Genomic DNA, 26,596 nt, shown 5'->3' with positions numbered 1-26,596 from the left:
AGGAAGGAAAAAATTTTCCCCTATTTCTTTACCTCCACTGCTGCCTCTACAAAAGCCTTTCACATTTTTACAAAATGTAATTATTTTCTTTACTTTACAGATAGCAAAATTTGCCCCATATTTTACTTTTGTGCTTGCAGGCGTTTCATTGTATTGAAACTGCAGTGCAGAACTACTTCATTAAACAGAGGGAAAGAACACAAATTTGAAAGGAAGCCAGAAACTGAAACAAAAAGAAGCTTGCAGCATTGCTAAGTTTATTATAGTATTGAGGTTCAGTTGTATTTAGTAAAAAGATGCTGAGGAACTTTGTGTCTCTCAGTCTTCATTTATTCCTGCCTGAAACACATGCAAAAGGAAAGCATGTAGGTGCATTGGCCCTCAAAAGAGGCCGAAGGCCTATTAATAGTGACTGGATGTACGATGAAACACTGTGATGCCAAGGGTAATTACAGTACGGTTAATTCCAAAATAAAGAAGCTAAACAAAAGGTGAGGCTGAAGGCTGAATTGACCAGGTGCTCAGGGAACCTAGGCCCCAAGCCAAGGAACCCATGGGTTCTGCAGACCTCAGATCCCTTCACTAGACAGTGCGAGGTTCCAAATTAGCAGCCCATCCTGTTCTAGTCTGCTGTGTCATCTTTGCGCTTAAATAACTATAAGTATGAACTAACTAGCCCTGCAAACTCATATTAATGGAAAAATAGATGTGGCGCACTTTTGTCAAGGGTGCTGACTTGAGATGGAAAGGCAGCTTTCGAGCTAGAGGTGACCGGAAGTGAAAAATTTCCAGTTGGAAGCAAGAACCACTCCAGCTGCCATGATTTCTGGTTCAACTATCCAGCTGGGAATGGCATCATTTTCCCCCCTATGTTGTTCGACAAGTGCATCAGCCACAGAGGTCCAGCTCTATGCCACTGGCTATGGCGGAGTCAGGCCTGTTGCAGCACACCCGAGCGAGCTAGCTGAGCTCTGCCCTCACGAGTGTGGCTGTTCCTCAAACAGCTTGGCACTGTTGATGCCCCTCACGGTGACCTTGTTGGGCCTCACAATGAGGCCATGGTTCGGTTTGCACGTGAAGTAGCGCCTCCCCTGGACGCTGCCGTCGTTGCGCCCCGTGGGACCCCGAAGCTCCACTCCAAGCCAGGTGCCCTCTTCAAAGTGTACCGGTCCGATGTACCGGATGACGCCTTTGTGCATTTTTGTTTCGAAGAACAGTGATGCACGGTGTGGGGAAGATAAAAAACATACATCAGCATGCACTTCGTTGTCAAAGGAAGACACTCTGCTGAAGCAAGTCCTCATTAATAGATGGAGAAAAAAAAATAAAATCTGGCTCGATAGCAGTAACAAGTGTGGTGGCCTTTTTCCTTCGCTGGCAACGGTTAGTCAAAAATTGACACACCAACAGTTTTGCTACCCAAGTAACACGTCAGCTGAAAACCTGCGTGTAGTGCTTTCTGCACTTAACGTTTTTCTTCAACCAAGAGAAGACTTCCTATAGTTCCAGGTGCCAAGATACCTTGAAGCTAAACCTTAAGGATCTGAACCATTTGTATAATATGAATAAAATTAATAACCCTATATGCACTTCAGCAAAATTTTGCTTTTCTTGCACCATTTCAAAAGAAAATGCAAACACTCAAGCAATAACCGAGAATAGGATTTTCTGGTCTGAAATTCTGACTCTCTTAGCATGGCCATCTAGCCGCTTAAATAATAATTTTAATGCCAACTGACAGTGATCCTGAATTTTCTTCTTTCTTTTGCAACAATGTTGCAAAATGCCATCCTTTTTGGTAATGCACTCTTGCACTGGCTGCAAGAAGATATTCTGTGTTTTGTTCTGAAGTCCAAGCGTACTCCTAAACATCCATTGTGCCGAGTGTTCCTTGTTCTGAGTAAGAAAGGTACATCCAAGACCCCATCAACCTAATGATGGTGCTTGTATACTACTGCTTTCATGTTTTCACAGTGGTTTCTAGGTGAACGGTATTCACCATACACCCTCCACAAGTGTACTTAATCCATCATATTAAAGCGAAAGCCTTTAATGGCTCATGCTGTCGTGGACAAAATGTGTGCCGCTTTTGTGGTGGCTCTGATTGGCAGAGGCAGGATGATATCACAGAGGTCTCGACCAATCACAGAGCACCACCACAGTATGTGCGAATGTGTGCCTAATTAATGACTAATGAACAAAAGAATTAATTAAGTACTAATTGATGACTGTTTAAGTAATTCATTAGTTATCTAATTAACAATTACTTGATTAGCTGCTAATTAGCATCAGCTGCAAAGCAGAATGCGGCACTCAGGCTTTCGCCTCGCACTATACTTTAGTCGCTAAAGTCTCTTGTAATTATCAAGCAGCACTGTGTGGCTGCACTCTCTCGCACATACTGTTTCCATAAAGCCAGAATGGTTTACAGTATTTTTACCTGTCTCTATATATAATAAACAAAACACATGAGAGGTCTGATGCACAAATGAGCGTCCTAATAGTGCCTCATATAGCTTATAGAAGAAGCAGTCACAATAGGACCTTGATGATACAAACCTGCTTGGTAAAAATTTAGGGACGATACACATTTGTGGAATTCCCTGGCAAAAGTGCACTGCGCATGATGTGCAGATATTCTGATGTTGCAAACACACTTCCGTGCCACTGCGAATGATACGATAGTGCGAGCCGCAACTGCAACATCATACTGCCTGCACATCATTGACAATACGATCGCTAGCCACGCTGCATCCCACACATATTGCTGCCATGATCAAACCTGCACATTGCTGACACCGCAATCGCTTGTCAAGTTGTACTCACTGATACTAGCAGTGGGGCTATGACTAAGTGGCTGTGAATAAATGCTGTCAGCTGGGAACCGATACGCGTGAATGCTTTTCTCAAGCACCTGGACATAAATTTTGTCCATTTCGGATGGCGCAAATGTTTTTTGCAACACCATGAGAATTGTATCATCGACATTCTGTTGCATAAACAAAATTCTTGCAGAGTCACTTTGAGGGGTAAATGAATCAAATGAGTTACATTATTTATATTACTGCTTGCAAGGAAATGCTAGCACTGCTCTTCAGCTTTGTCTCCATGCCTTTTCTGCACTACAGAGCTATAAAAGTCCACAAAGCTAGAATGTGATTCTAGTTTGTAATTTCAGTCTTGGGAGGAGAGGCACACTTGTCAGCCAAATCAACACAATTTGTCTGCATAAATTAAAACCTGCAAGACTGCTACTAAATTACCAGTGCTAGCTAAAAGCTCATGATGGTGTAAGCAAATAAATATATGCTATAAAGCTTAAGCTGCCAACTTAAAGAAGAAAAAAAAAAAGCTGTGCAAAAAGAAAGACAGTTAAGCAACAGAAACTAAGCAGAGTCCACAGTGCATTATAACAGACTAGATGTAAAGCATTCTTAAGGGGTAGTGGTTTTAAACTACATGCCACTACGGATAAGCAACTACATATGAGCAACTCAAAGGTAAGCTGCAGCAAGCACAGAATTACATATTTTCAAAAAAGAAATAAGGATGTTTACAACTTTACTGATGCACCAAATAGGCCTAATGTTTAAAATAAACCTGCTTGCTACTCTTAATATACAATAAAGGGATTAACTAAATCTGCATATCACAGCTTTTACACACGGAAATATAGTATATGCATACTGCCTTGTAGGGCGTCATACTGTAAGGAATACAACTCATGACAAAATGATGAGAATTATGCAGCCTTCCATTTTAAAGTCTATAAACGTTAATATGGATACTAGCGTGTAGCAATAGACAAGTAGGCTTGACAAGCTAGCCACGCCTTTTGTTTGAATCAGCATGAATGTTGAATCAGCTGAAAGATTTTCTTGAACCCTCAGTATGACGGCACATTTCAGCTGCACAATCTATCGGTTAGACACACAATCACAAGGACCAAACTTGCATTAAGCAGCCCGAGATGCTCATTCAGTTAGTGACAAACAATTTGTTACAGGACATGGCACTGTAGGGACCTGCATCTTTCTTCTGAGAATCCCTGAACAATATGCTGCAATGAACAGTTTGTGCTCCAATCACATTCAGAGGCATCACTCTGCAAATGAATGTTTTCTGATAACTGCTCGCTGCTACACGAGTAAAGGAAAGCGAGCTAACTATATGGGTGTTCCCATCTTCGTGGCATTTGTTCTGTCCCTCATTAAGAGATGGTAGCACTGGTCCTTTACGATGCGGTAAGCCACTGGCGCAGGCCAACTGGGACAGTTCGCCTACAGTGTCGCTTCCATTGCAAGAAAGACGCAGGTCCCCCGTAGACAAGAGAAGTGGCCTGTGGGGGTTGGCTTACCAAGTTCATTGCAGACAAACACATTCATCCCCACAGTCAGCCAGCAGCCTTTCTTGAGCACGGTCTGCACTGTTTTAGCATGCTGGGGCTTTGCGCTGTTTCGGCCGCAGGCAGAGGAGGGGAAACAGGCAGTTAGGGCTATGGCGCAGGTTGGCACACTAATCTCGTGCAAGTGGCAAAAGCATGTGAGAAGTGCGGCATCAAAAGGATCGCTGGAATTCAAGTGGTTATAAGCGATGCAATTACTCACGGCGGCTTCTTCTCAGCGGGATTCGATCTCTGCGATGCAGGACTGCCTCCCGAGTCACCGTCTGCATAAAATAATAGATGCATGAAGACACTGAAACTTGCAGTGGTTTTCAAAAAGCATTTGCAATTAGACTCTATCTGCACTGCACTTTCGCTGTTGAAACCTCAAATATATTCGAAAATTATGATTTTTCTAGCCCGCCCAAAGTGACAGCGAAGCGTTGAGACATTTCTGAATGGCAGTATTACAGTACCTTACACTCGTGAAGCAAGTTTACCTTGCTCTTTTTGAGTCGATCGTCAGCAAGTGGCAAAAGCCTGCATGCTTTTATGCACCAACGATCACCGAGAGCCACAAGACACAGACGCTGCATGCTCACGGCTCACGCGACTCGCCACTGCGTGACTCCATGCAGCTCGTCGCTGAGTCGTGCCACAATGCAGTCGACAACTGGCTATGAATCAAGCGGCAGCAAGCTCCTCATTTTTACATCCCCACGATAAGAGACACAGACACACATGCTCTTATGCAGCCGCATTGTGACGACTGCTCCCAATTTCTGCACTTAGAACCTAGACCTTGCACATCTTAGGCCACCATGGACAAGAAAATAGCGCACAACAGAGGCATGGGCTCAAAGCAAGCCCATGCAACTAAATCACATTACATTCAGTGCAGTGTGCGTACGGGACATCTAAAAGCCTGAGTTTGCTTTCGTGCCTCCGATTCACGACAGCACTTGGGTCCATCACAGGGCTTTCGATCGAGTGAAACCGATGCGCAAGAGCTATGTGCTTTCGTTGGGGCAGCATTCAACAACCAGACCTTTGTCTTCAGGCGTCACTATGGAGAGTGGAAGGCTAGCACCACCTGAATTGCAGCTCAAATTGCTACTCATGTGTCTGTTTCGTGAGTCACTTTGCAGCAGTTTACTAACAGTGCCTAACACTCTGCCCAATCAAAAAGTATGGTGATGCTTAGTAAGTCACTCCGAGAATGAGAGCATCAGAAGTGACACTGCTGCAACAGGCTTCTGCCACTGCAACTGCGAAGTGCTTGTCCCTGCTTTTTTATTTTATTTCTTAGCACTTATACAGTAGGTAGTGCATCCAACTCAGTGACATTGGGTACTACTTCCCCTACGGCAGATACATGTGGCGCTGATTGCGGATCAATTCTGACCTGATATGCGGAGCTGTCTAGACACGTCTGCACAGAAGCAAGCGCAGCTGCCAGCTGCTTCCGAGCCTGCCACCACTCTTGGTCATGTCCTCTAATTTTTGCCACTGAGCATGCTTTTTCCACCACAGATACCTTCTTCCTTCTGGCATGAATGCAATGCTTATTCTCAGAAGTGCACCACAATTTTCGTTCGCGGTGGGCAGGTACCTGTAGAGCTCCTGCTAATGGAGGTGTTGAGGTCAACCAAAGAGTCCAAGTCAGACGCTTCCTCATCTGTGCCCGGAGGTATCCTGCAAAAAAGGCATGACTAAATAAAGAAAGCAATGAGAGGCAATAAAACACTGCAATAAAGTCTGGGCCCAACATACTCAAAATGGGCATATAGACTCCCTGGCCTTGAGTAAAGAACAATTTACTAAGTAGATTAGCAGTATCTGCTGCTAGGAAAAGGAACTAAGCTTCACTTTAAGCTTATATGGCCACATCTCTTTCATGGTAGCTCAGTCAAATGCTTCATCAAGCTTCTACTCTATGGGCAGCCTTCAGAAATGGTCAGTGCTTCTTTTGTTGTGAAGTTGTACTTTGGTTAAACTGTATTAACACCTTAAAGCCAATGCAGTACATTCTGAACCCCAAGGTTTGAGACATCAGTAAAACTCCTGCTAACCACCGTTACAGAACTAGCACAAAGCAGTCAAAGCAAAAAAAAAGTGTAAAGAAAAGAAACATTTATGTGGCCAGATATGAGCAGAATTTTTCCTACTTAGTTGCGAAGTTTGCTGAGCTTCCACCATACTTGATTTTTGAAATCAATTAAATAAGTATTTTAATCTTAAAATAGATTCGCCTTTTTTTTTTTTTTTCAATTTCCTAGCAAAGAAATACATGCATACACTTCAAAGTTGCCGGCTACACTTTTCACCAGCTGGTAGCATCTGGACTGTCAACAGTCCACAAAGCAAGCTAGATAACTGTTGGCATCCCCTTTTAATGGGAGTAGTGAGTGCCACCTTTCACAGTAAGCTAAAGTAACAGGTGGGGGAAGGTCCAGTTGTAGAGGAGGAGTTGGGTAGGGCAGGCTGAGAATGAGTCAGCAAAAATGAATCAGAGATGATTACAAATATAGATAAAAAAGAATAGAATTATGATTGGAACAGACTTGTGAGAGAAAGACAAGAGAAGGTGGAATAGACTGACGAGTGAAAGAAAAATGCCTCCACATTTCTTTTGCGTAAATCTCAGTGATACTTTTTTTTTTTAATTCAAATGGTTTTTCTTTCAATTTTTTTGTGACAGATGAAGCGCAAACAGATGAAGCAAACTTTTCATTCTGCTTTTACATCACCATTATTCTAGTCTTCCCAGCTCACCAAGCTTTGCGTTCATTACCCAAGAAAACCAAAACTACTATGGCACAACTGAGCTGTGTGTCAATGGAAAATAACTCTGGCTCTAAAGCTTTTATATTAAAATAATATTTAGCACCATTTTCGCATTTTTAATAAAAACTGCATGTCTGCTTTCTCTACTGACATTTAGATCGTCCCGTGTTGACGGTGGGAAGGGAGAGAGAAACCAGCGAATCCTCACCATTTCACCTTGGAAGGCAGGGCGAAGACACCGTGGTTTGGAGGGCAGGTGAAGTAGGTGACACCATTGACAGAGCCATTGTTCTTCCCCTCTGGCTTGGCCAGTTCGATACCACACCAGTACCCTGTGCGAGCGGGCGACAGTGGCTCGCAGAGAGCTTCTCCCACAAAAACGCACACACACACGCAAATGCAAGGAAGAAAGAGAAAACATGCACAAATTAAAATCATCATTGCTGGTTCCAAAAAAAAGAAGAAAGAAACCGCACATGCATGACAAGGACTGGTGTGCAAATACTCAACGTTTGTAACTTAAATAGGAGCAACCATCAGAAGACTGTTCTTGTTTAGGAATCTGGTATTCATGATACCTGAAGTGCCGAAGTGTTTACTTGCTGCTCAAATACTGATACAGCCCCCATACCACTTTTCTGACAGTTGGAAAACTGCGCTGGCATCATATAGGTGATCGTTAGAGCTCACTCCGCACCGCGCAGTTTTCCAATTGTCTCTTATCTAAGAATGTTGAACTCTACGTTCTCCCTTCCTTGCAAGCCAAAAATATTGAGCCTTCTTGTGGTATGTACAACATCCCCTTTTACACTAGCGCATAATCTATCACACTCTTCTAACACTTCCACCCATGTTAGATTTGTTTCTACATTACTGTTAAAATTTAGAACTAAACTGCAGCAATTCAGCATTCAGGGTTCGTTCGTACAGGTGCCACAAGAACTCAAGGGCTTTCAAGGCCATTCTAGATGATTTTCAAGGACCTATTATAAAATTATGCCAAAACTTTGCAACACCATAAGCAAATTCACAAATATATAAGCTTTGTTTTCATTGCACTCAACGAAAAAAGTCAGCCCATCCACTAGAGTGACCATACTTCTCGACGTGATGGCACTGCCTTTCTACGAAGAGTGTTACCGAAGCATCTGTTATAATAGAGCAGTTCAAACCTTACATCCTTGTGCCATTTACCATCCTTCTCAAGCAAGTGATGATTTGCTGAAGGATCTGTACGATAGCTGTTAGCGTTACATGGTAAAAATGTGATACATACTAAGAGGCGACTTCAGCTCCTCAGATTGACAGGAATAGCCCGTTACGAAGCTCGGCTTCTGCAACCCGCAACTAGACATAATGTTCTGTCTCGCTCTTCATCAAATCATCAGAAAGCCCTCTTGTGGAAATTAAATTTCGGACTCGTTATTTCTTACTGATAATCTTCTTGGGGGCATCATTTCTGTCTTCACCACAAATTGATGCCTTTCATTTGTGAGACTGAAGCTCTGAACTCAAAAAAGAAACACAGTCAGGGATTATGATTAAGGACTACAGCAGAGTTGATGATGTCACAATAACTGATTACTTAGATGAGCATTTTTTCATCACTTCATGCTAAGTTAGGGGCCTGTGGCAATGTTAAAAGAGTGCATGGTTCAGTTTTATATACTACTACAGATTTTGTCCTACTGAAGATATTAAAGAAGCACAGTCAGAGCCCCAGGACTACCCAGTATTTTATACGCACCTAAAGCAAAATAAAGTGGCTCAGAAAGCAAAAACGTCTGACAAAAATCAATTTATGAGACCTAAACAAAAGCTCTTAACCAAAGTTAACCAAGCTAGGCACACTTTCTTTAATGAAAACTTTATTAAATTCATTATACTGCATCCAGAAAAGTTCTGGAATTGCCTCTGTCAGACTAAAGAGCCATTAAAAATAGAAGTCTAAAACAAAAAAATACTTAATGCAACTGAGATCGCTAACCACTTTTAAAGCATGCATATACCTTTAGATTGAGATAATACTTTGAGGAAACGTCAAAGCAGGTTTAGGAAGAACATGCCAACTGTCACCCAGTTCATGTCTACTGTTTATGAATCCTTGGAAGTGCCTGATGTATTCGAATTAATGTGTTGTTCTTCGATTTTCGTAAAACTTTCGGCAAGCAAGCAGACAAAAAATTACATTTTAAATTAGAAGGAGCTGGACTGCCATGCAATATAATCCAGTGAATATGGGCATATCTTAGCAACAGAACTCCGTTTGTTGATATTGCTTGTTGTTCATCTGCTTCAATGCACGTCACTTCTAGTGTCCCACAGGGCAGCGTGTTAGGACTGATTTTTTAAAATCTATATTAAGGATTTATTTTACATAATGCATAAAAATGTGCCTCATTAACTGCAGATGAGTGTGTTGTTTTCAAAAATTATATATCCACAGACAATCATGCTCTGTTTCAGAATGCAACTATTGAGATTGACAATGGGAGCAATTGAGTACTGTAAGCATTTTCGCGTCGCACTTATGAACACTTACGTTCCACTGTTACACAATAGTTTGTCATATGCTATTCCAGCTGGTGTTATACGATTTCTTGCTGCATACAGCCCACCTGTGCTAGCCAATTTGGAGACTAGCCCGCGACAGAGATCTGAACCAATGATATATGTACTCAGTGTTCATATATGCGTGTTTAAACCAAGGTTCGAGTAATATTACATAGAAAACCCATACAAAGCCCATTATTTCACCAAGGAAAAAGCCAAAGAAATAGATGCTATAGCCATAAATCCCTTTCCTTGCCTTTGCACAACATTCACTACGAAAATTTCACAATTCATGCAAACTAAAGTGAGAATAAGTCAGAACATGAGAAGACAAGAACCTGGTGCAAACTGCGTTTCTCCTAGAAAACGCACAACTCCCTTGCGCTGGCCGACAACGACGGAGTCGCCGATGGAGAGCTTGTTGTTCTTCCGATCATACAGGTGCTGCTTCTGCCTCAGCGTTGACAAACCTGAAACACACACAATAGCATACAAAGTGTCACATTTCTTGTCCATGCTAGCACATATTACACAGCAGAATGAAGGACTGTACCTCATGAACACAGAGCCAATGTCCCCGCATGCCACCCAACACCTCCACCAACCCCCAAAGGGTCAATGAGATACACTGGTGGCCCAATAATATAAATGCTTTACCACATCACGCGGCAAATGACAAAAGCCGCCTGCATTAAGCTTTCAAACCATCTACTTCATTTACACAAATATAGTGCAAGCTTTTTTTCTCTCAAGTTACTGGTTTCAAAATGTTCTAATGACATTCTATTCGCCACCAAGGTATGAGCAAAAGGCAATTGTTTCTTTTCTCAGTGCTGAAGTCAGCTACAGTCCATTTCATCACGGCACTTGTAAGCTGCTTATAAGTAAGCTTTCCGATAGCCTTTGAGAAGTGCTGCGCACGCAGATAATGGAGAGGGCAGTGTGAATGAGGAAAGAAGGCAGAGTGGTCGTCTGAGAAGAAACAGAAAGTTCGAAGGACAAATTGAATGGAGTAGAAAAAGCACAAAGGGCGAACAGGCACAGAAGTGGGCATCACGAAATGCGCACAGCAGCACTGGCATCACAGCAGTGATGTCAACCCCAGCTATGTGGATGACAGTGGGCGGTAATGCGTCGGAGGATTTGCTGCGCCTGACGACGTCGCGCAGGTTTACAAAGAGACACCTCTCAAACAACAATCACGTGTCTGTTGCTTCTGCATTGTTGTGTGCCTGTGCCTTCGGCGTTTCTTCCAAATCATCGGCTGCAGCTGGTTTGAATAAGGAAAAATCACCACAATGGTTTCTTTTTTTTTTCTTTTTTTTTAAGGTCGCAAACTGTTTCGTCACAATAGTATTCGTAGCCACATTATATACGCGTAAATATACTAGCTTTTTTCATATCAGCGTCCTCTTTCTGAGCCCCATGAATAGGCGCCCCCTATCTTTACCCCACAAATGGCGTGAAAGGCAAAGAGCTAGTTACAAACACGGTCTGGGCAATCACCAAGCAGATGAAGATGAAATGAGAGCACACACAGGATAGGCAGAAAAAAATCTGTAAAGGAGAAATTTCCAAGACAACAGCTGAAATAAACTGGCAATAGTTAATTATTTTTGTAAGCAAAAGCAATAACACATTATTTAAAATACCTCGAATTAATTAAAACTTGCTGAAATCTCAATAAAGGCGCATTTCAGCATTCTGCCTTCATACAGATAATGACGCTATGGCCAACACCAAAACTGCAAATTTGTGCAGTTTACTGCCATTAATAACGACTGCCATTACTAATGAGAAACACGACATTAGATACAATTTTGTGTTTTTAAACAGTTCATTATTGCAGAATTCTCTTTTAGTAAACCACTGACAAAAATCACCAGCTAGTAAACTGATGAGTGACCTTAAAATGCACTAAAGCATAATGGATTCCTTTGACTTACCAGTCTCAATCTTTGAGGAGACATGAGATATGTCTACTTTTGGGTATGAGATGCTCTTTGGCGGCCGGCTCGGCTTCGTGGGTGATGCTGCATCCACCTGGGTGCTGCCATCATACTTCTGAATCTTCGTGATGGGAGCAAATATTCCTGCCAAATATACAAGAAAAGAGTCACCTGCATTAGTAGACATCCTACACACAGGCTTTTTGCATTAGTCCATTCAATGTCACAGAACGAAAAGAATTCTGTTAATATTTTTCAATTCCTATATTGCTGAGTGAGAGAAATAAATGACAGATAAATATTTTAATGTGTTTTCACCTGCAGAAGGGAAAATACAGTGCAGCTCGGATATATCAAATCCCAATATTTAAACCTATCGGCTATGTTAAGACAGACTAAACAGACTAGACAGACTATCCCCTTGAACTTTCTACGTGAATGTATAGGAAAGTCACACTCTCGCGACTGAGTCTGCTTCAGTTGAACTCAACCGGAACTGCGGAGTATGCAGAAGAGCGTACACAGCAGACGAAATAAATTTGTTATATACGAATGAAAAAACTAACCTCTATGAGCCACCGAGCTTTGGGTCATTAAACGTAACATATATTTGTTAATACTGGCCTTTTGCTGTAAGCTGCGGTGATGCTTATCTAGAAAAAGTTTTGTTTTTTTTATAGTAATTGATGTACGGCCTACACCTTCTGGACTTCATGTTGTGTAGGCCAGGGTGAGAATATAGCATTCCTAGTGCCCGTGCCGCCATCCACCGAGCACGAGGAGGCAAAGCCTCATTGTTACGGCGTCACTTGGTTCTGGTCACATAAAAACAAAGGTGACATAGCCCCTATGTCACGCTTACGTAGAGTCCTCACCACAGTTTTTATTCATATGTATTCATAGTTGAGCCCACATATACCAAACCCGATTATTTAGGATGAGTGCCTTTGTCAAATACACAGCGGCGCTCTCCCGCACCTCACTTGGCAGACGAGGGTTCGCATGTGTCATAGGGAACAGCACAGGCTGCCCTAGAGATGCCACGAAACACCACATCATATAGAATTGTACTATCAAGTTTTAACGGCACAACTACATATATCAAAAACCTGGATGTAACGCACCCTTTTTTTTTTCAGGTTCGTTATAGCTAGGCTGAACTGTACTTCAAAAAATTAAAAGCAAAATTGCGACCAGCATAAGTTGTTGGACGAAAAAAAAAAATAAGATTCAGCCAAGCAAAACTGAAACAAAGCTAGCTTCAGGAGCAATAATCTTCCTCCTACCGTAACTCAGTGTTAGGCCCCAGTCTTCAGAGATAAACGCAGCAAAAATCCCACAACCTGGGTTTATGTGGCTCCTACTGTGATGATGTATGGCCGCATCCTTGCACTGTGACAAGCACAGGATTGCACAACTAAACCAGATACACCATGCAGCAGTGGAAAAAAGTGCAGCAGGCGCATACCATGATTCATGGGGCACTGGAAGTAAGAGACGCCGCCGAGCGATCCATCATTTTTGCCCAGCGGGTTACACAGCTCCACACCTGCCCAGATACCGGTGGCAAAGTGGATGGTGCCACAGTAACGCAGTGTGCCCACCTGCAAAAATAAAAGGAATAATGGCTGGTTCCCTTTATGTTTCACTTCAGCTCTTCCACACCTACTCAATGTTTATAAAAACTACTTCAGAGCACTTTTTGCACTGCATAACAAGGGACATAGTTAATCAAAACCTGCTGCGTGCCCACATAAACAAGCTTAACCCCCTTCTCTTTCACTGCGCAATGTCAGTGCACAATGAAGAACCCCAGGCTGACAGCATTCCTCAAGAGCCCTCCACAACAATGACCCTCACTCACTTTTATCCAGTCTCCTTCACTATCCAGCTCAGAATATTCTCACATTTCCCGAGTCTAGTCTAAAAGCCTTTACAGGACCGAAAGCTAAATAACTATATACAGTCCTGCACAAACTGTGGGGCCCTATAGAGCTGCATGCACCAATTTTCATTAACTTTCTGGCCATTAAGGCTATTTCCCCATTTGCCTGCTACGATCATTACAACAGCTGCTATTTTAAGCGTGAAATTTGGAGTATATTTACTGCGCTTTTCTCAGTCTCTAAAGACCACCAATGAAAAACACTCATAACGACAACTTTTCCTGCCATATGACAGAGATTGGTTGGTTGGTTTGTTCGGTTTAACGTCCTAAAGCAACTCGGGCTATGAGAGATGCCGTAGTGGAGGACTCCGGAAATATCAACCACCTGGGGTTCTTTAACGTGCACTGAGAAAAAGGTGTCCTCCCACTTGCTCTCTGTCTTGCTGTCAGCACCACCATACCTGGCTAGGCAGATGGATGACAATTACGTGGACAAATAATAAAAATATCCCCTTTGAAATAAAGTGGTAGAGGAGGCCATTTCTGCCAACTTGTATTATACTTATCAGCACCAACTCTGCCAGTGGGTTTCTATTCTAGCGGCAAAGGGCATTAAATTGGACATAAATCCTGGAGGGGTTCCATCTGAGAACTCTACTGTACTTCAGTGGGTTTAGATCGGACAAGGCAAGCGGAACCGTCACTCAGAATGCACGTTCCAGCAGCCCACCTTGGAGCCACCCACGGTGACTTTGTCGCCAATTTTGAGTCCCAGCGACTGCAACAGGACGCGTCCCGTGGATGGAGACGCGGCCGTCTCCTGCTGCTGGGCGCTGCTGTCCGAGCCATGGGCACCAGATGGAAGTGAACAGCGCAGCAGGTCCCGCATGTTGCACGCCGTGCTGACTTCGTTTGGCAGCGCTTCGCCTTTTCTCATCTCTGGAACACACTCTGCAAGGACAACAACGGCAAGGACGGTTCAAATACAGATAAAACTGGCTGATGTTTTCTCTACAGCGCGATATTCAGCGACAACAATCTATGGTGTCGAACGTGCGGCATCTGCTGTGCAACTCAGAGCTCTTTGATCATAACAGTTGGTTCGTGGAAAGTCAAACACACTTATCCGGTGCTTATGAATTGTAGCACCATGTCGAAATGGCTAATAAATGATATCTGCTATCATCAACATTGTTGTCTCTTCAGTCCAAAAATTTCCCTACTACAATTTTGCAACTGATTTTGTAGTCCAGTAATTCTGAATTTTTATTAACAATAAATGCAAATTTCCACACAGCCTAAAATGAATACTTACTAATTCTGAACATGCGGATTATACAGTGCACCTTCCAAACAAGTAATGTGCCCTGAAACTTACATTTTTAATTTTCTTTTTTTCAAAAAAGTTGCACCGCCTGAACTTTCAGCAGTGGGTGGAAATGTCCTAACATATAGTACATATGTAAGGACTATGGTGGGTTTGTACATCTAAGCATTTACAGTGCCGCTCAATGTGAAAGGGAAAAAAAATCTGAGCATTCAGAAAATTACTACTCTGTAATTAGGTGTGACAAGCATACATTTTCCTGTTTGCTAACTGAAATTCCTCTTGACATACTATAACATGCAAAAGTCATTTTCGACTTAAGAACAAAACTAACCAATAAATATTTTTCCACAAACTGATTGTTCCCTTTCATATTGGGCAACCTTGTACATGTGTATGAGTAGGTGGTTTAGTAATCAGAAATCAGTCGAATTGATGATCAAATGGTCAAAGGAACTACCAAGCCTTTTCACCTCAGTCAATGGGAAGCAGCCACAGTAGCAGCTGTAATGCACACGATATCCCCCCCTAACCCCCTCTCATCACCGCAATTCCTCAACCAGAAGCATCACATGACCTCAGATGGTGCACTCTTCAAAGGATGCCCTAATCTACCCCCCCCCCCAGGATTTTACCTGAGAGTTCATATGGAGCCTCATCCAAGTAGCCCCGTAAAAAGTAAAAGGCAAGCTATTTCTCCGGCATACTCACCGAATGGGATTCTTCCTAGGTTATCAAGACTGGTAAGGCTGGCACCACAGTCTACAAGAGTCTGTGCCGCCCCAAGGCACAGTGTAGCAGCTGCTATGTGAAGTGGCGTTCCACCATCAAACACCTGGCAGGGGCTGTCAATATCTGGCAAGCATGAGAGAAGCGTCCCGGAAGTAAGGACAGTGAAAATCCATTCTCCTGGCCAGACTTCACAACCACGGGGCACCCCTTGCTGTATTACATCTACATGCAGTAAGTAGACTCCTGTCTAGACAAACTCAGTTAGGACCAATTTTCAGAAAAAATTATCAATGTGATACTATTGGTTGGTTTCTCATAGGACTCAATGTAAAAAAAAAAAGTCTGCTTAAGAGAAAGTGTCTTATGCGTCCTTCGATTTAGGATTTTCCTGGTGACTGCAAATCGCAGAACCCCACCCAACAGCAATCACAATGTGTCCACATGGTACAGCCAAAGAAAATAAAATCACAGGCGATCAATTACAGTTGGGCGGTATCTACGCGTGAGTATTAACTTTCTATTGTATGCGGCATGAATAAGCCATCGCCAATGCTAAGAAATGAGAGAGACATTAATGCTCATTTACGAGTCATACTGGTAATTTCCTTCTAGGGAACTTAGACCGTGTGGATGTTTAGTAGCCATTGACTTTTGTTCTGAGGAGAATGCTTCAATCTCGAAGGGACGGACCATCACAGCCTTGTGGTTAGGAGAGAATAAAGCATAGGTATAAAGCCTTGCTTTAAACAGTCCATTTAGCCTAAGAATACCATAACTAACTTAGGATCCAAGAATCTCAGTGGGTTTGATCCTCCATCGCAAAAGAGCTGCCTCAGCTGGCAGCTCCAGCCAACTTGATCATGCCACATCGTCTTGTGACGTCACACTGCCCGTAAACCAATCAGTGCGTGGCTATCACCTGCCAACTACCTCCTGTCAGAGCCATATGCTCATGAGATTTTGAGGCACTATTCGATGCCTGCTGTGGGGTGGCGTTGGATCAGAATGTGCAGGGCACGTTACGTCTTGTGGGGTAATGACGAAATGGAGTGCAAATAAGTACTTCGGTGATCTTTCCTCGCTTACATTATGCGCGGATGAAAACGCTTCTTTTCAGTTTTTGCTATTCCGAAATTGCATCTGGTATTATATGTAGGTTTGTATTATAGACGGGTTTTTACGATACTTTACTGTACAGTCCCAAGTATACTTTGGTTCGCTGGTGGTATGATCAACTCATGTCCCGAAAGCCTAGTCCCTAGCTCATGTGTTCCAAGTGTCAGTGGTGCGTTTGTCCTCACCTGACTTCTTAGTTGCCTTCAGCAGCAACTCGATAACAGGAGGTACATCAAAGTATGCCGCATAATGGAGAGGAGTCATGTCGGTCCAGCGACAGCGCAAGCTCGCATCCGCACCATAGTCCAGTAGCATGCCCACAGTCTGTGTGGAGCTCGTCAAGTCTCCCACTCCGGTGGCCCCCGACTTGCAGGCATAGTGGAGCAGTGTCATATCCGTCAAGCCATCACGGTCATTCACATGAGCGCCTCTCTTCAAAATCTGCATCAGACAAGCAAAGCAAGTCATTAGGCTCAGTAGAGAAGGACTAGCTAGCCAGTTTGTCTATATCTAGAAACTGCTGAGACACTACACTCTCAAAATGGTGACAATAATGCTAAAAAGCACAACAACAATGCACCAGACAAAGCTTAGCATTGTTTTGTAATATTCCTCATATCCCAGTCCCTAAGAGCACTGGTCCATCACGTGAATAATCCTCCAATATGAAGGCTCACATTTCGGGAAGTTCGTAGTGTTGCCATTAATTGAAGAGAAAGAAGGCCCCTGAGACTTACAGCAAAATGAACATAAACTCCCAACGCTGCAGCACTTAGTCACAACATGAAATGAACAACCAGACCAAACATGACTGTGTACACTCTTTTACTCTTCAATCAAGCTTAAGCTCACATGTTGAGAAGACCCCATATATAGACGACATCTTCTGGCAGATGCTATACTGGCCTCTACATGTAAAAAAGTCAATGCACTCAAAAACGTAGCAGACTATGCGTAAAACAAGGAGAAAAGAGACGGGACACACACGTGCACTACTAAAAGCTGAAAGTCTACCTATTACAAAACAAATAAATATATACTATTCGTTAGTAGATGCATGTGTACGCATCTTCTCTCCTGCTACCATCTTTCACACACAGTTAGCTACTTCTAGCATCAACTGTTTGCTTTAAATAATTGAACACTGTTTGTAATTGTACTAGGATACCGCCATAACTTCCCACAGGTGCACTTCTCCAACATCTAACATCAGTCCCGACATCTTAAACTAGGACTAGTCAACAGCTGCATGGCATGACCTCGTTTAGTGCAAACTCTGCAATTCTCGACACTCACAGTTGCTAGATTTAATAAGACAATTATTGCCTCTCCAAACCTGTGGATTGCTTACATTAAATAAATAAAAAAAAAAGGTATCTATACTAAACCCTCCATAATGGCACTTCCTCCCTGGTTAACCGAGGCCAAGTGGCCACTAATGGCACATTCTCAAGGTTGCCCCAACCAGCCTCATGGAACTCCTGTGGCCACTTGGAACCCTGTGACCCCTACGCACACTACAGCCTCTGTGACCACTGTGGGGAATGACTTCCTTGGACATATTGTTACGAAGAGGGTTTGACGTCGGAGCGCTATAGGTATAGGATAGGTGGCACTTATGGCATAAGAAAATGTTCAACCCACATTTCCCACATTTGTACCCCCCCACCCCTTCCCCTCGACACAGCATGGCACCAAGCTAACAATTTTCGACAGGCCCAGATGCTTTTGTCACCAAATTTTGTACACACATTCAATAGTAAATAAATTGAATGGAAGGTACCTTGCGCAGCTACTGCTACTGAAAGGACTACACCAATGTTCAACCATAAGAATGCAAACAACTAGCGTACCTCCGAAGCGAGTGTCTTGATGTCCTTCTGAGTGCGTGGCACCCACTGGCGCAGTATGGCGAAGATCTCGGGCACCGTGGCATCATCACTGTGCAGGATGTTGAGGCAGCTGGGGCAGTCAGTGTCAAAGAAGGGCACATCCAACATGCGGCACTGGGGACAGGCTGGAGCATCAGTCGGCTGGTACACAATGGCATGCTGCCTGGCCACGTGGCTTCCTCTTCTGGCCACATCCCGGCCGTCTTCCACCTCACTGACACCCATCCAGGCAACGGCCCTTCGAGGAGGCAGATGCACTCACAGTGAAGTCGGAAATCTGTAGGCAAAAAAAAAATTTAGAGGGACACATTTAAGGGTATGGCGCAATAGCAGTAATGCCTCCCATTTGCCATGTCTCTTTGCAGATCCTTGTTCATGTACATGGACTTTTCTGCTCACCCAATTAGTAATCACTTCATTTCTTCATCTAATATCTCGCAAATAATCTATCATACAACCACAAGCTACCAAATTATAGAAAGGGCCACATCCCCCCTTTAACCAAGCCAGAACATACCTCTGTGACCTAAAGGTAGCGTGTCTGACTCAGAATCCGAGGGTCCTGGCAGGCTGATTCTGATCTCACTTTCCCATATGAAGTAAGAAGACCGAGTTGGCAGCTTCCACCAAATCAGCCATGTCATGTGACGCCAGGCAACCCTATGTCCAAGCGGTGCCTGGTTGCACCACCTGCCCACTGCCAAAGCCATGCCCGTGATTTTTTGCTCCCAATGCCAGCACCAGATCTTCTGGGGAATGAGACCTTAAATCCTGACACGTTAAAATGCCCTAGTAAGTATTCACGCTGTATTAGATGAGCATGACAATAAATGTGCAGGTGTCAGTGTCAGTAAAAGGTCTAACTAATTTTACTTTGTAGCAGTTTTCTTTCTTCTATATATAGATGCACACATGTGGAGGAGACAACACAGGTGACCTGTGTTGTCTCCTCCACATATGCACCTGGGAAAAATGGTATAAAATCAGGTTAGCAAACCAGGACCAACTTGCCCAATTTGAGTCTCTAGCCTATTCCGAGATAAATAAACTTTGTCAAGACATGATAAACTTGGTTGACTGTACAATGCACTGAAATAATATTTATTTGTGGCAACCAATTGTCAAATAGCCAGCTTGCATCTTTGCTCAGTGATCTTAAATTGTAAAATGAGAGTGCAAGTATGTATCATAGGGCTCAATGCTTAGAACAACAGAAGCTATGACGAACTATGGCTCACCAGTAAACAGAAGTGTTTAATAACAACCTGAGTGGAACTTTAAGCGGCAAAGCAAAGAGTAAAACTATCATTTTAGCTACTGACGGGAATACTCACATTATACTCCACCTTCAGCTTCACAATAAGCATCTAGACTACAGATACAAAGCAAAATAAAACTTTCAAGAAGCTATGTATATGGACTTGTTCACTTCTTCTTCTGCAGTTAGATCCAAAAGCAACAAACAAAACTGAATCTTAGTGCTTCACCTGTACCTCCAAGTGCCAAAACAAAGATGAAGGGCAGAGACATTACTTAGGATATTTGAATTCTAGCAGAATGTTTTGAGATACAGACAAGACTATGCCAGAATGCCTGAATTATATATGTGCAATGCAATTTCTATAATGCAAGCTCTATTTCAACTGGCACATTAAAGCAAGCACATATGCAACATGCCCGTGCTGTGGGCCTGCTATTCTCATCATGCTAATTTTGCGACAGGTGTTCAAACTGAGTATGATTATGCTACTGATTTGCAGTGAAGTGGGCATCAATGTGGCATCTGTTATCCAGTGCACGTATCGATCAAGTGCAAACTGCTCAAGCAGCCCACCACACAACAAGCAAAGCAATAGCTAACTGCTATAGACAACACTTGTGCCACATACACCTGCAAGACAGTTGGCCACAAGAAGACTATCTTAAACACATCGGCTGCTGTGTCAAGTAACTTCATTACTGAGAAGTGCACACTCCTTGAGTGCTCAAATTTGATGCCAACTATCCGCAGCATTTCCACCCCACACACCCACCATGGAGTTTTGAATAAAGAATCATGATCAGCCTGACTACACCCACTGCGCGGCCAAGCCCTCTTCCATATCTCTCCAATTAACCCAGTAATACAAAGAATACTCGAGGAATATTTGGAACTGCACAGCATGCACACTAGTAATGCTAGCCTTAAACAGAATTGTCCCTTCTTGCACCAGGAATTATGGGGCTAACCTGATATTTAAGAAAAGCAGAAAACATTCATATTCATTAAGCTAACTTGCATGCTAAATGAATTGTTTCCACATTGCACCATCAGATAAGAATGACGAACAGGACTGTGGCACTTTGGCGAAACCTGGTGGTACCCACAGATACCAAAAACATGTGCACAATCAGTTCACCTTTTCCTTTTTAATGTACCGTACACAGCTAGGTTAGTTCGAACATGTCATGAGTTCTTCAAGTGGTCAAAATTAGCAGGCGATGCGTCACGGTAATCCAGCATAAATCATATTGCATATGCAGATTAATTAAGATAATATGACAAAGGCTCTATACTTGGCATCACAAAAGGGTCTGCAGCCACCACCAACAAGCACTCAAACTGTGCGCCGCAGGTTATATTTGTGAAAAAGCATGCATGGCACACAAGTAAAATAAAAGCAGCATGTAGTGAACACATTTGTTGTATTTCTCCAGCCCATACGTGCGCATTCGCTAAAACCTCAAGCACACACAAGAAATAGAACTTCCTAGATGCACTCGAATTTCAGATCAATCTAACATGAGTCCCCCAACCTCATTCACTTTGTGGCAGAACAAACAGTACGTGCAAAGCTTAAAAAGAAAAGCCTTTCCACTACTGTCCTTTTGCTGCATTTAGCACAAGAAATGACAAACCCACATGCACAAAACATGTGCACTTTCAGCGTATAGCACTAGGAAAATTACGCGAGAAGGCTGCGAGAATTTCTTCTTTGTCATTTGGCGTTTTAGAGGTCGCTATTTTACTGGATTTAAGCCATTAATGCGATTGTGTTGTGCAGCCACATTCGCCACCATTCACCAGCGCAGAGCCACAAAAACAGCAAATACACCGCACGCTCACTCTCACGAAAGCGTTACCATGCAGTCGCGTGGGCCTGCGGCACGCATGAAATGTTTCCTACAGATTCCGAGGAGCGCAAAATAACACACACCAAGAGCATAGGTAATTCCGAAAACGGTGTAGCTCCGAACACGACGAAATGCCAAACTTTAAGCGCGGTCACTGCACATGCATTGCTACTTGCCTAGTGCCTTCCGGTGTGTGGAAACCGCGCGAGGACCTTGCGCCAATGAAGTCGATGCGCCGGTGACCCGTGTTTTGCCAAGTTGGTCAACAGCAGCCACGCATTACATGGCGAGGTCGCGTGCACCGTGCACCGAGAACCCAGCAGCCGAGCAAAACGAAAACAGGCCGTCGCCCGCGACGCTCGTCGCATGTTTAGAGCATCAAACGACAGATGGCGCAACCTTCATCCATCCACTTATGACCACGGCCGGTCTCGAGGGAGAGCGCGCTTCTCAGCGCGCTTCTCTTCTCTTACGGCCTCTCCAATGGGTCTATTTCCACCGCTCGCCGCGCCTCGGTGGGGTCGCCACCGCCCCACTTGCTGCTGCTCCGCTACAGCCATTCAAGGTCCCCAGAAAGGGGTCACCAAGAAGGGTAAACAACGCCATAACACTGATAGTTATTGAACCACCCATCATTCTCCCGCAAAAATTTTCGATCTAGCTTCTGCAACACCAGAGATATCGGCGATTAAAAATGACCCTTCCAATTTTCCCCCTCAACTCGTACGCCGAAGGGAGCCATAAAAAAACAAAGAATACAAGCAAGTTCAAAGCTCCGCCCAGACATACGTCACTTCGACGAACTTCCGGTTGCCGCGCGCTCGCTCGCTGGCGTACTCGCTCCAACCCGTCCTCGCTTGCACACGCCTGAGGAGTTCGCCAGTTCGCGCAGCGACGGTTAGTGTAACCGCGAACCCGTGGTTATCCTATGTTACACGGCGGACCAAACCATGGTTGCACCACTAACCGCGGTTACCGCAAACCGAGCTTGACGACCTCGGTTTGCGTCGTTAACTGAGGTTATGACGGCGTCTGTTGACGGAATCTACTCGTCGGCGCCCGAGTGCGCGAAACGTACGAGCGGGTCTGCTTCACAAAGTTATTCATTTGCCCACTGTATCACGTTTAAAGATCGATGTATAGAATATGGTGCCGCCCGAGGTCTTCGATTACGGCCGACAGCGCAGCGACTGCGTACTGAAGCCTTGTCGTGCCTACAGTATCGTTTGAACGGCTTGTTGCTGAGCAGAACGCCAAAAAATACGCGGCCTTAGCTATGAAAGTACACGAGTTTGCAACGCCTGCAGCACGGGATGCCGCGAGCAGGCTGAGGTACGTTACACAATTACCGCGGGGGTGGAACGTGCGAGCGCGGCGAACGCCGGCGCCGTGCGTGACCGTCCCTAGTCGTCGCTAGGCCTATTGTTTCGCTTCGAAGCCGCGGCGGTCGACGCTTTGGAACATGATCAACGCTGTCGTAAATCGTCTACTTATGAAACTGCCTTATAGTGATTCCTATCCTGCCATAGTAAAATAATTATAGGATTAACTCTGCCGACGCATTAATTGCAGAGCTAGTACGAGCAGATCGGATCAGCCGAAATGCACCAGCGGCAGCTGGCTTGAGCAGAAACTAGCTTGTATCACGGCTATCGTTCTTACCAGCAATTTGCTGCTGGTCAGCGATCCTCACGAGGGCTTCATACTTGATATTCGGCTCAATATTCCAGACGCCAACAAATTTTAGCACGCTTTATTTCGGACATCGGTGCTAACGATCCGCCGTGTCGGTCGCGAACGGTATGCGGGAGGAGGGGCCACAGCGGCGGCGTTTACGGCGGTCAGGAGGTGCTGCCATCGTGCGGTGCTTGACCGTGCTGTTGACGCCTCGTCGGACGACACTCCGATACTCCTGAAACCACGTTATATAAATAAGATATTTGTAAATGAAGCTTCGTTCTGCCGATCCCTGCGTCGCTTCGGTTGCACTTAATGGGCAATGGCCACCTAACCGATAAGGGCGGCGAGCTGTAACAGCCCGCACAGAGTTCGAGCAGCGCACGAGCAGACGACTTTCGCAGCTACCGGAAGTGTGTCCGTGACGTCATGGCTGCAGTGGCCGCAGCGAATGGCAGCTTCTGGCTTGCTTGCCAGTCAACATGCCCGTGACGTCACGGTCCTGGGAAATAGTTCCATGCGACACCGCCAAACGACATCCTCTGTGCCCGCGAATTTCAAAAAACGCTGTTTTTAAAAATTAATAATAAATCACTGGCTTTGTTCTAAGGAGTTATACTTTGGTTTAATGCTCAAAATAATTCGTTCTACACATTGAACGCGTTTATTAGTGTCTTCTTGGGGGCCGTTTCCGTGGACCTTTCACGCGCAAGGGAAACGCGCGCGCGCTTTTAGCTTCGCCCGCGTCAGTTGCAACCGGCAGGTCCTGACATCTCGCTCCTTATGGTTTATACAAAGGCCGTAATCAGAGTCGAACATTTATCGTGTACGAGAAATAAAATACAGTCAACAATCCGCTCACGGCGCGCGCGCCTTCGTCAGTGCGGCCGTGCACGGTCGAATGAAGCTTCGGGTACACTTCAACATTTTTTACCCCTAATTTTTGTACAAAAATAAATTTACCAGGCTATGCAATGTGCCTTTGAATGTTTTAAGCAGGTATAGCGCGACCTGACGTGAGTGCATGGTGAACTGTCGGGCGGAGATTCTGTCAACCGTTAGCGTTTTCGTTTAGATCAGAAGAGGCACCGGCAAAAATTCATGGCGCGTCGAGTAAGGAACAAAAATTTCCTCATATAGTAAAAATTTCACTTGTCTAGTGGAGTGGGCTGTTCTAGGTTCGATCAAAACACATCAGTCGGTTGAAAGACCGAAGATATATATGCATAGCCTCGCGACTACTTTAATCAAGGAAACGGGCATAAACAGTTCAGCAAGGTAATGGCAACCCACTCCAGTATTTCCTGCCAAGAAAACCCTATGGCCAGTCACAATACCATGCGTGGCGTGACATGGTCAATAGGGTCACGAAGAGTCGGACACGACTGAACGACTGAACTGAAGAGTCAGAAAGAGCGGCACACAATAAAATGTACACATCTCGAGCGAGGCTACCCATCGCCTCGCTCGAGATGTATACACCCGAGCGGCCATAGAGACCCCGCTACCCGGAGACAAAGACGTACCCCCTCATGACCTAAGGAGCTCTCTGAGACTCCCAGACTCCCAAACTAAACCACCCTAATAACCTATCCTAATACCCTCAAAGATCTATTCTAATACCCTCAGAACGCAGGGCCTGGCGAAAAATTCAGGCCAATCGTTTCTTTCCTCATGTTACTCTGCATATGAGTTGACAGGGGATCCAGAGGCTTGCAATCTCTGCAACGTACCTCTGAGTCAAAATCACCTAATCTGGCAATGCCCCGATTCTCCGGGAGCTAAAGAAACTGATCCCCTTGATCAAATTACCTGGGAATCCTACATCCGCAGCCCAAATGTGGATGAACAAAAGATCGTCCTACGCCTGGCGGAGGAGGCTTACTTCAAGACCTTCTCTGCGGCCACGGCACAGGAGAGCCGGCAAGGAGACCCTCCCCCTGGCTGAGTCCCTGCCCCGAGGTCCATGTCGGTGTAAATAAAGTCTTCTCACTCACTCTCCCCCTGGCTGAGTCCCTACCCCGAGGTCCACGTCGGTGTAAATAAAGTCTTCTCACTCACTCACTCACCCGCGACGATTGAGAAGACCGTAAGAAAGAGCGTGCGCTCTCCCTCGATAACCTCGAGACCGGCCGTGTTATGACATGCAAATGGCTAGGGTGCACATCGTGCCCCCCCCCCTTCCCCCCCCCCCCCCCCTTCCTCTGATGCAAAGGGATAGTCACATATAATCATCATCACTTGGGCGCGGCGGCGCAACATGTAGACTCCCTACCATCCACCATCCAAAAATATAATGAAGACATACAAGAAAAAAAAATCTTTAGTGGAAAATGCTGGTTTGTGATTTGTGGGGTTTAACGTCCCAAAGCGACTCAGGCTATGAGAGACGCCGTAGTGGAGGACTCCGGAAATTTCGACCACCTGGGGTTTTTTAACGTGCAAAAAAAAAAAACGATAATAATAATAATAATAATAATAATAATAATAATAATAATAATAATAATAATAATAATAATAATAATAATAATAATAATAATAATATTCGCCTGCACACTCCAACTTTAAAAACCCCGGATGGCTTCCGAAGCCCTCCACTATATGGCGTCTCTTATAGCCCGAGTCGCTTTGGGGACGTTAAACCCCGTCAATCAATCAATCAATCAATCAAATTTCAACTTTGCAAATAAGAACGACTGGAAGCATCTTTTCCATACGACGAACATTATGACATTTTTGCTTGTCCAAGCACTTTCACAAGAATATCACCAGCAACTTAAATCATGTAGTGCCTTTGAATAGGACCTCGAATCCTTGTAAATTTGCTCATAATTGTAAAACAGCGCGAACAACGGTAGACAAGAACGAGAAAGACACGGGACGAGCGCTGTTGTTCGCGCTGTTTTACAATTACGAACGTCTACCAACTTGCCCAAATGAACATTCTGCTTGTAACTTCGCCCATTGCGCTCAACACTAAACTTGCTAAACCTGCTCGATGAAACAAACGTTGGAGGCACCATAGTCAACGCGTAATTCACAGGTTAATGAGAATGCTCTCATTTCGCTCTCATATGTGGCTTTATAAAAGAGTTGCATTTGAGGAAGTAAAATATCCACGGGCTTGCACCGAAAATTACGTGCCCTCTGCTGAGTTATATTCATATATGCCTTGAA

General features: G+C 44.3%; 1 protein-coding gene across 6 annotated transcripts in view; it reads right to left on the bottom strand.

Moving 5' to 3' along the window:
* Positions 1–291: 291 nt before the first annotated feature.
* Positions 292–26,596, bottom strand: part of LOC146182204 (CAP-Gly domain-containing linker protein 4-like) — a 30,200-nt gene continuing 3,895 nt past the window's right edge. Inside the window, exons 1-13 of one of the 6 annotated variants that reach the window (XM_084577230.1) lie at positions 21,919–22,133; positions 18,590–18,905; positions 16,922–17,177; positions 15,600–15,743; positions 14,292–14,512; positions 13,142–13,277; positions 11,671–11,817; positions 10,063–10,194; positions 7,380–7,536; positions 5,997–6,079; positions 4,608–4,668; positions 4,358–4,452; positions 292–1,189 (exon numbers count right to left, since the gene is read on the bottom strand). In XM_084577230.1, the coding sequence (XP_084433356.1) occupies positions 978–1,189; positions 4,358–4,452; positions 4,608–4,668; positions 5,997–6,079; positions 7,380–7,536; positions 10,063–10,194; positions 11,671–11,817; positions 13,142–13,277; positions 14,292–14,512; positions 15,600–15,743; positions 16,922–17,177; positions 18,590–18,853 (1,908 nt within the window). In that variant the 5' untranslated portion in view covers positions 18,854–18,905; positions 21,919–22,133 and the 3' untranslated portion in view covers positions 292–977. The other 5 variants (XM_084577233.1, XM_084577231.1, XM_084577232.1 and 2 more) reach the window with 5 other exon arrangements.

The sequence above is a fragment of the Amblyomma maculatum genome, chromosome 8 (assembly GCF_055883805.1).
Source record: "Amblyomma maculatum isolate TAMU_Amacu chromosome 8, ASM5588380v1, whole genome shotgun sequence".
NCBI lineage: Eukaryota > Metazoa > Arthropoda > Arachnida > Ixodida > Ixodidae > Amblyomma > Amblyomma maculatum.
The sequence above is the reverse complement of the archived record's forward strand: the minus strand, read 5'-3'. Positions and strand labels throughout refer to the sequence as shown.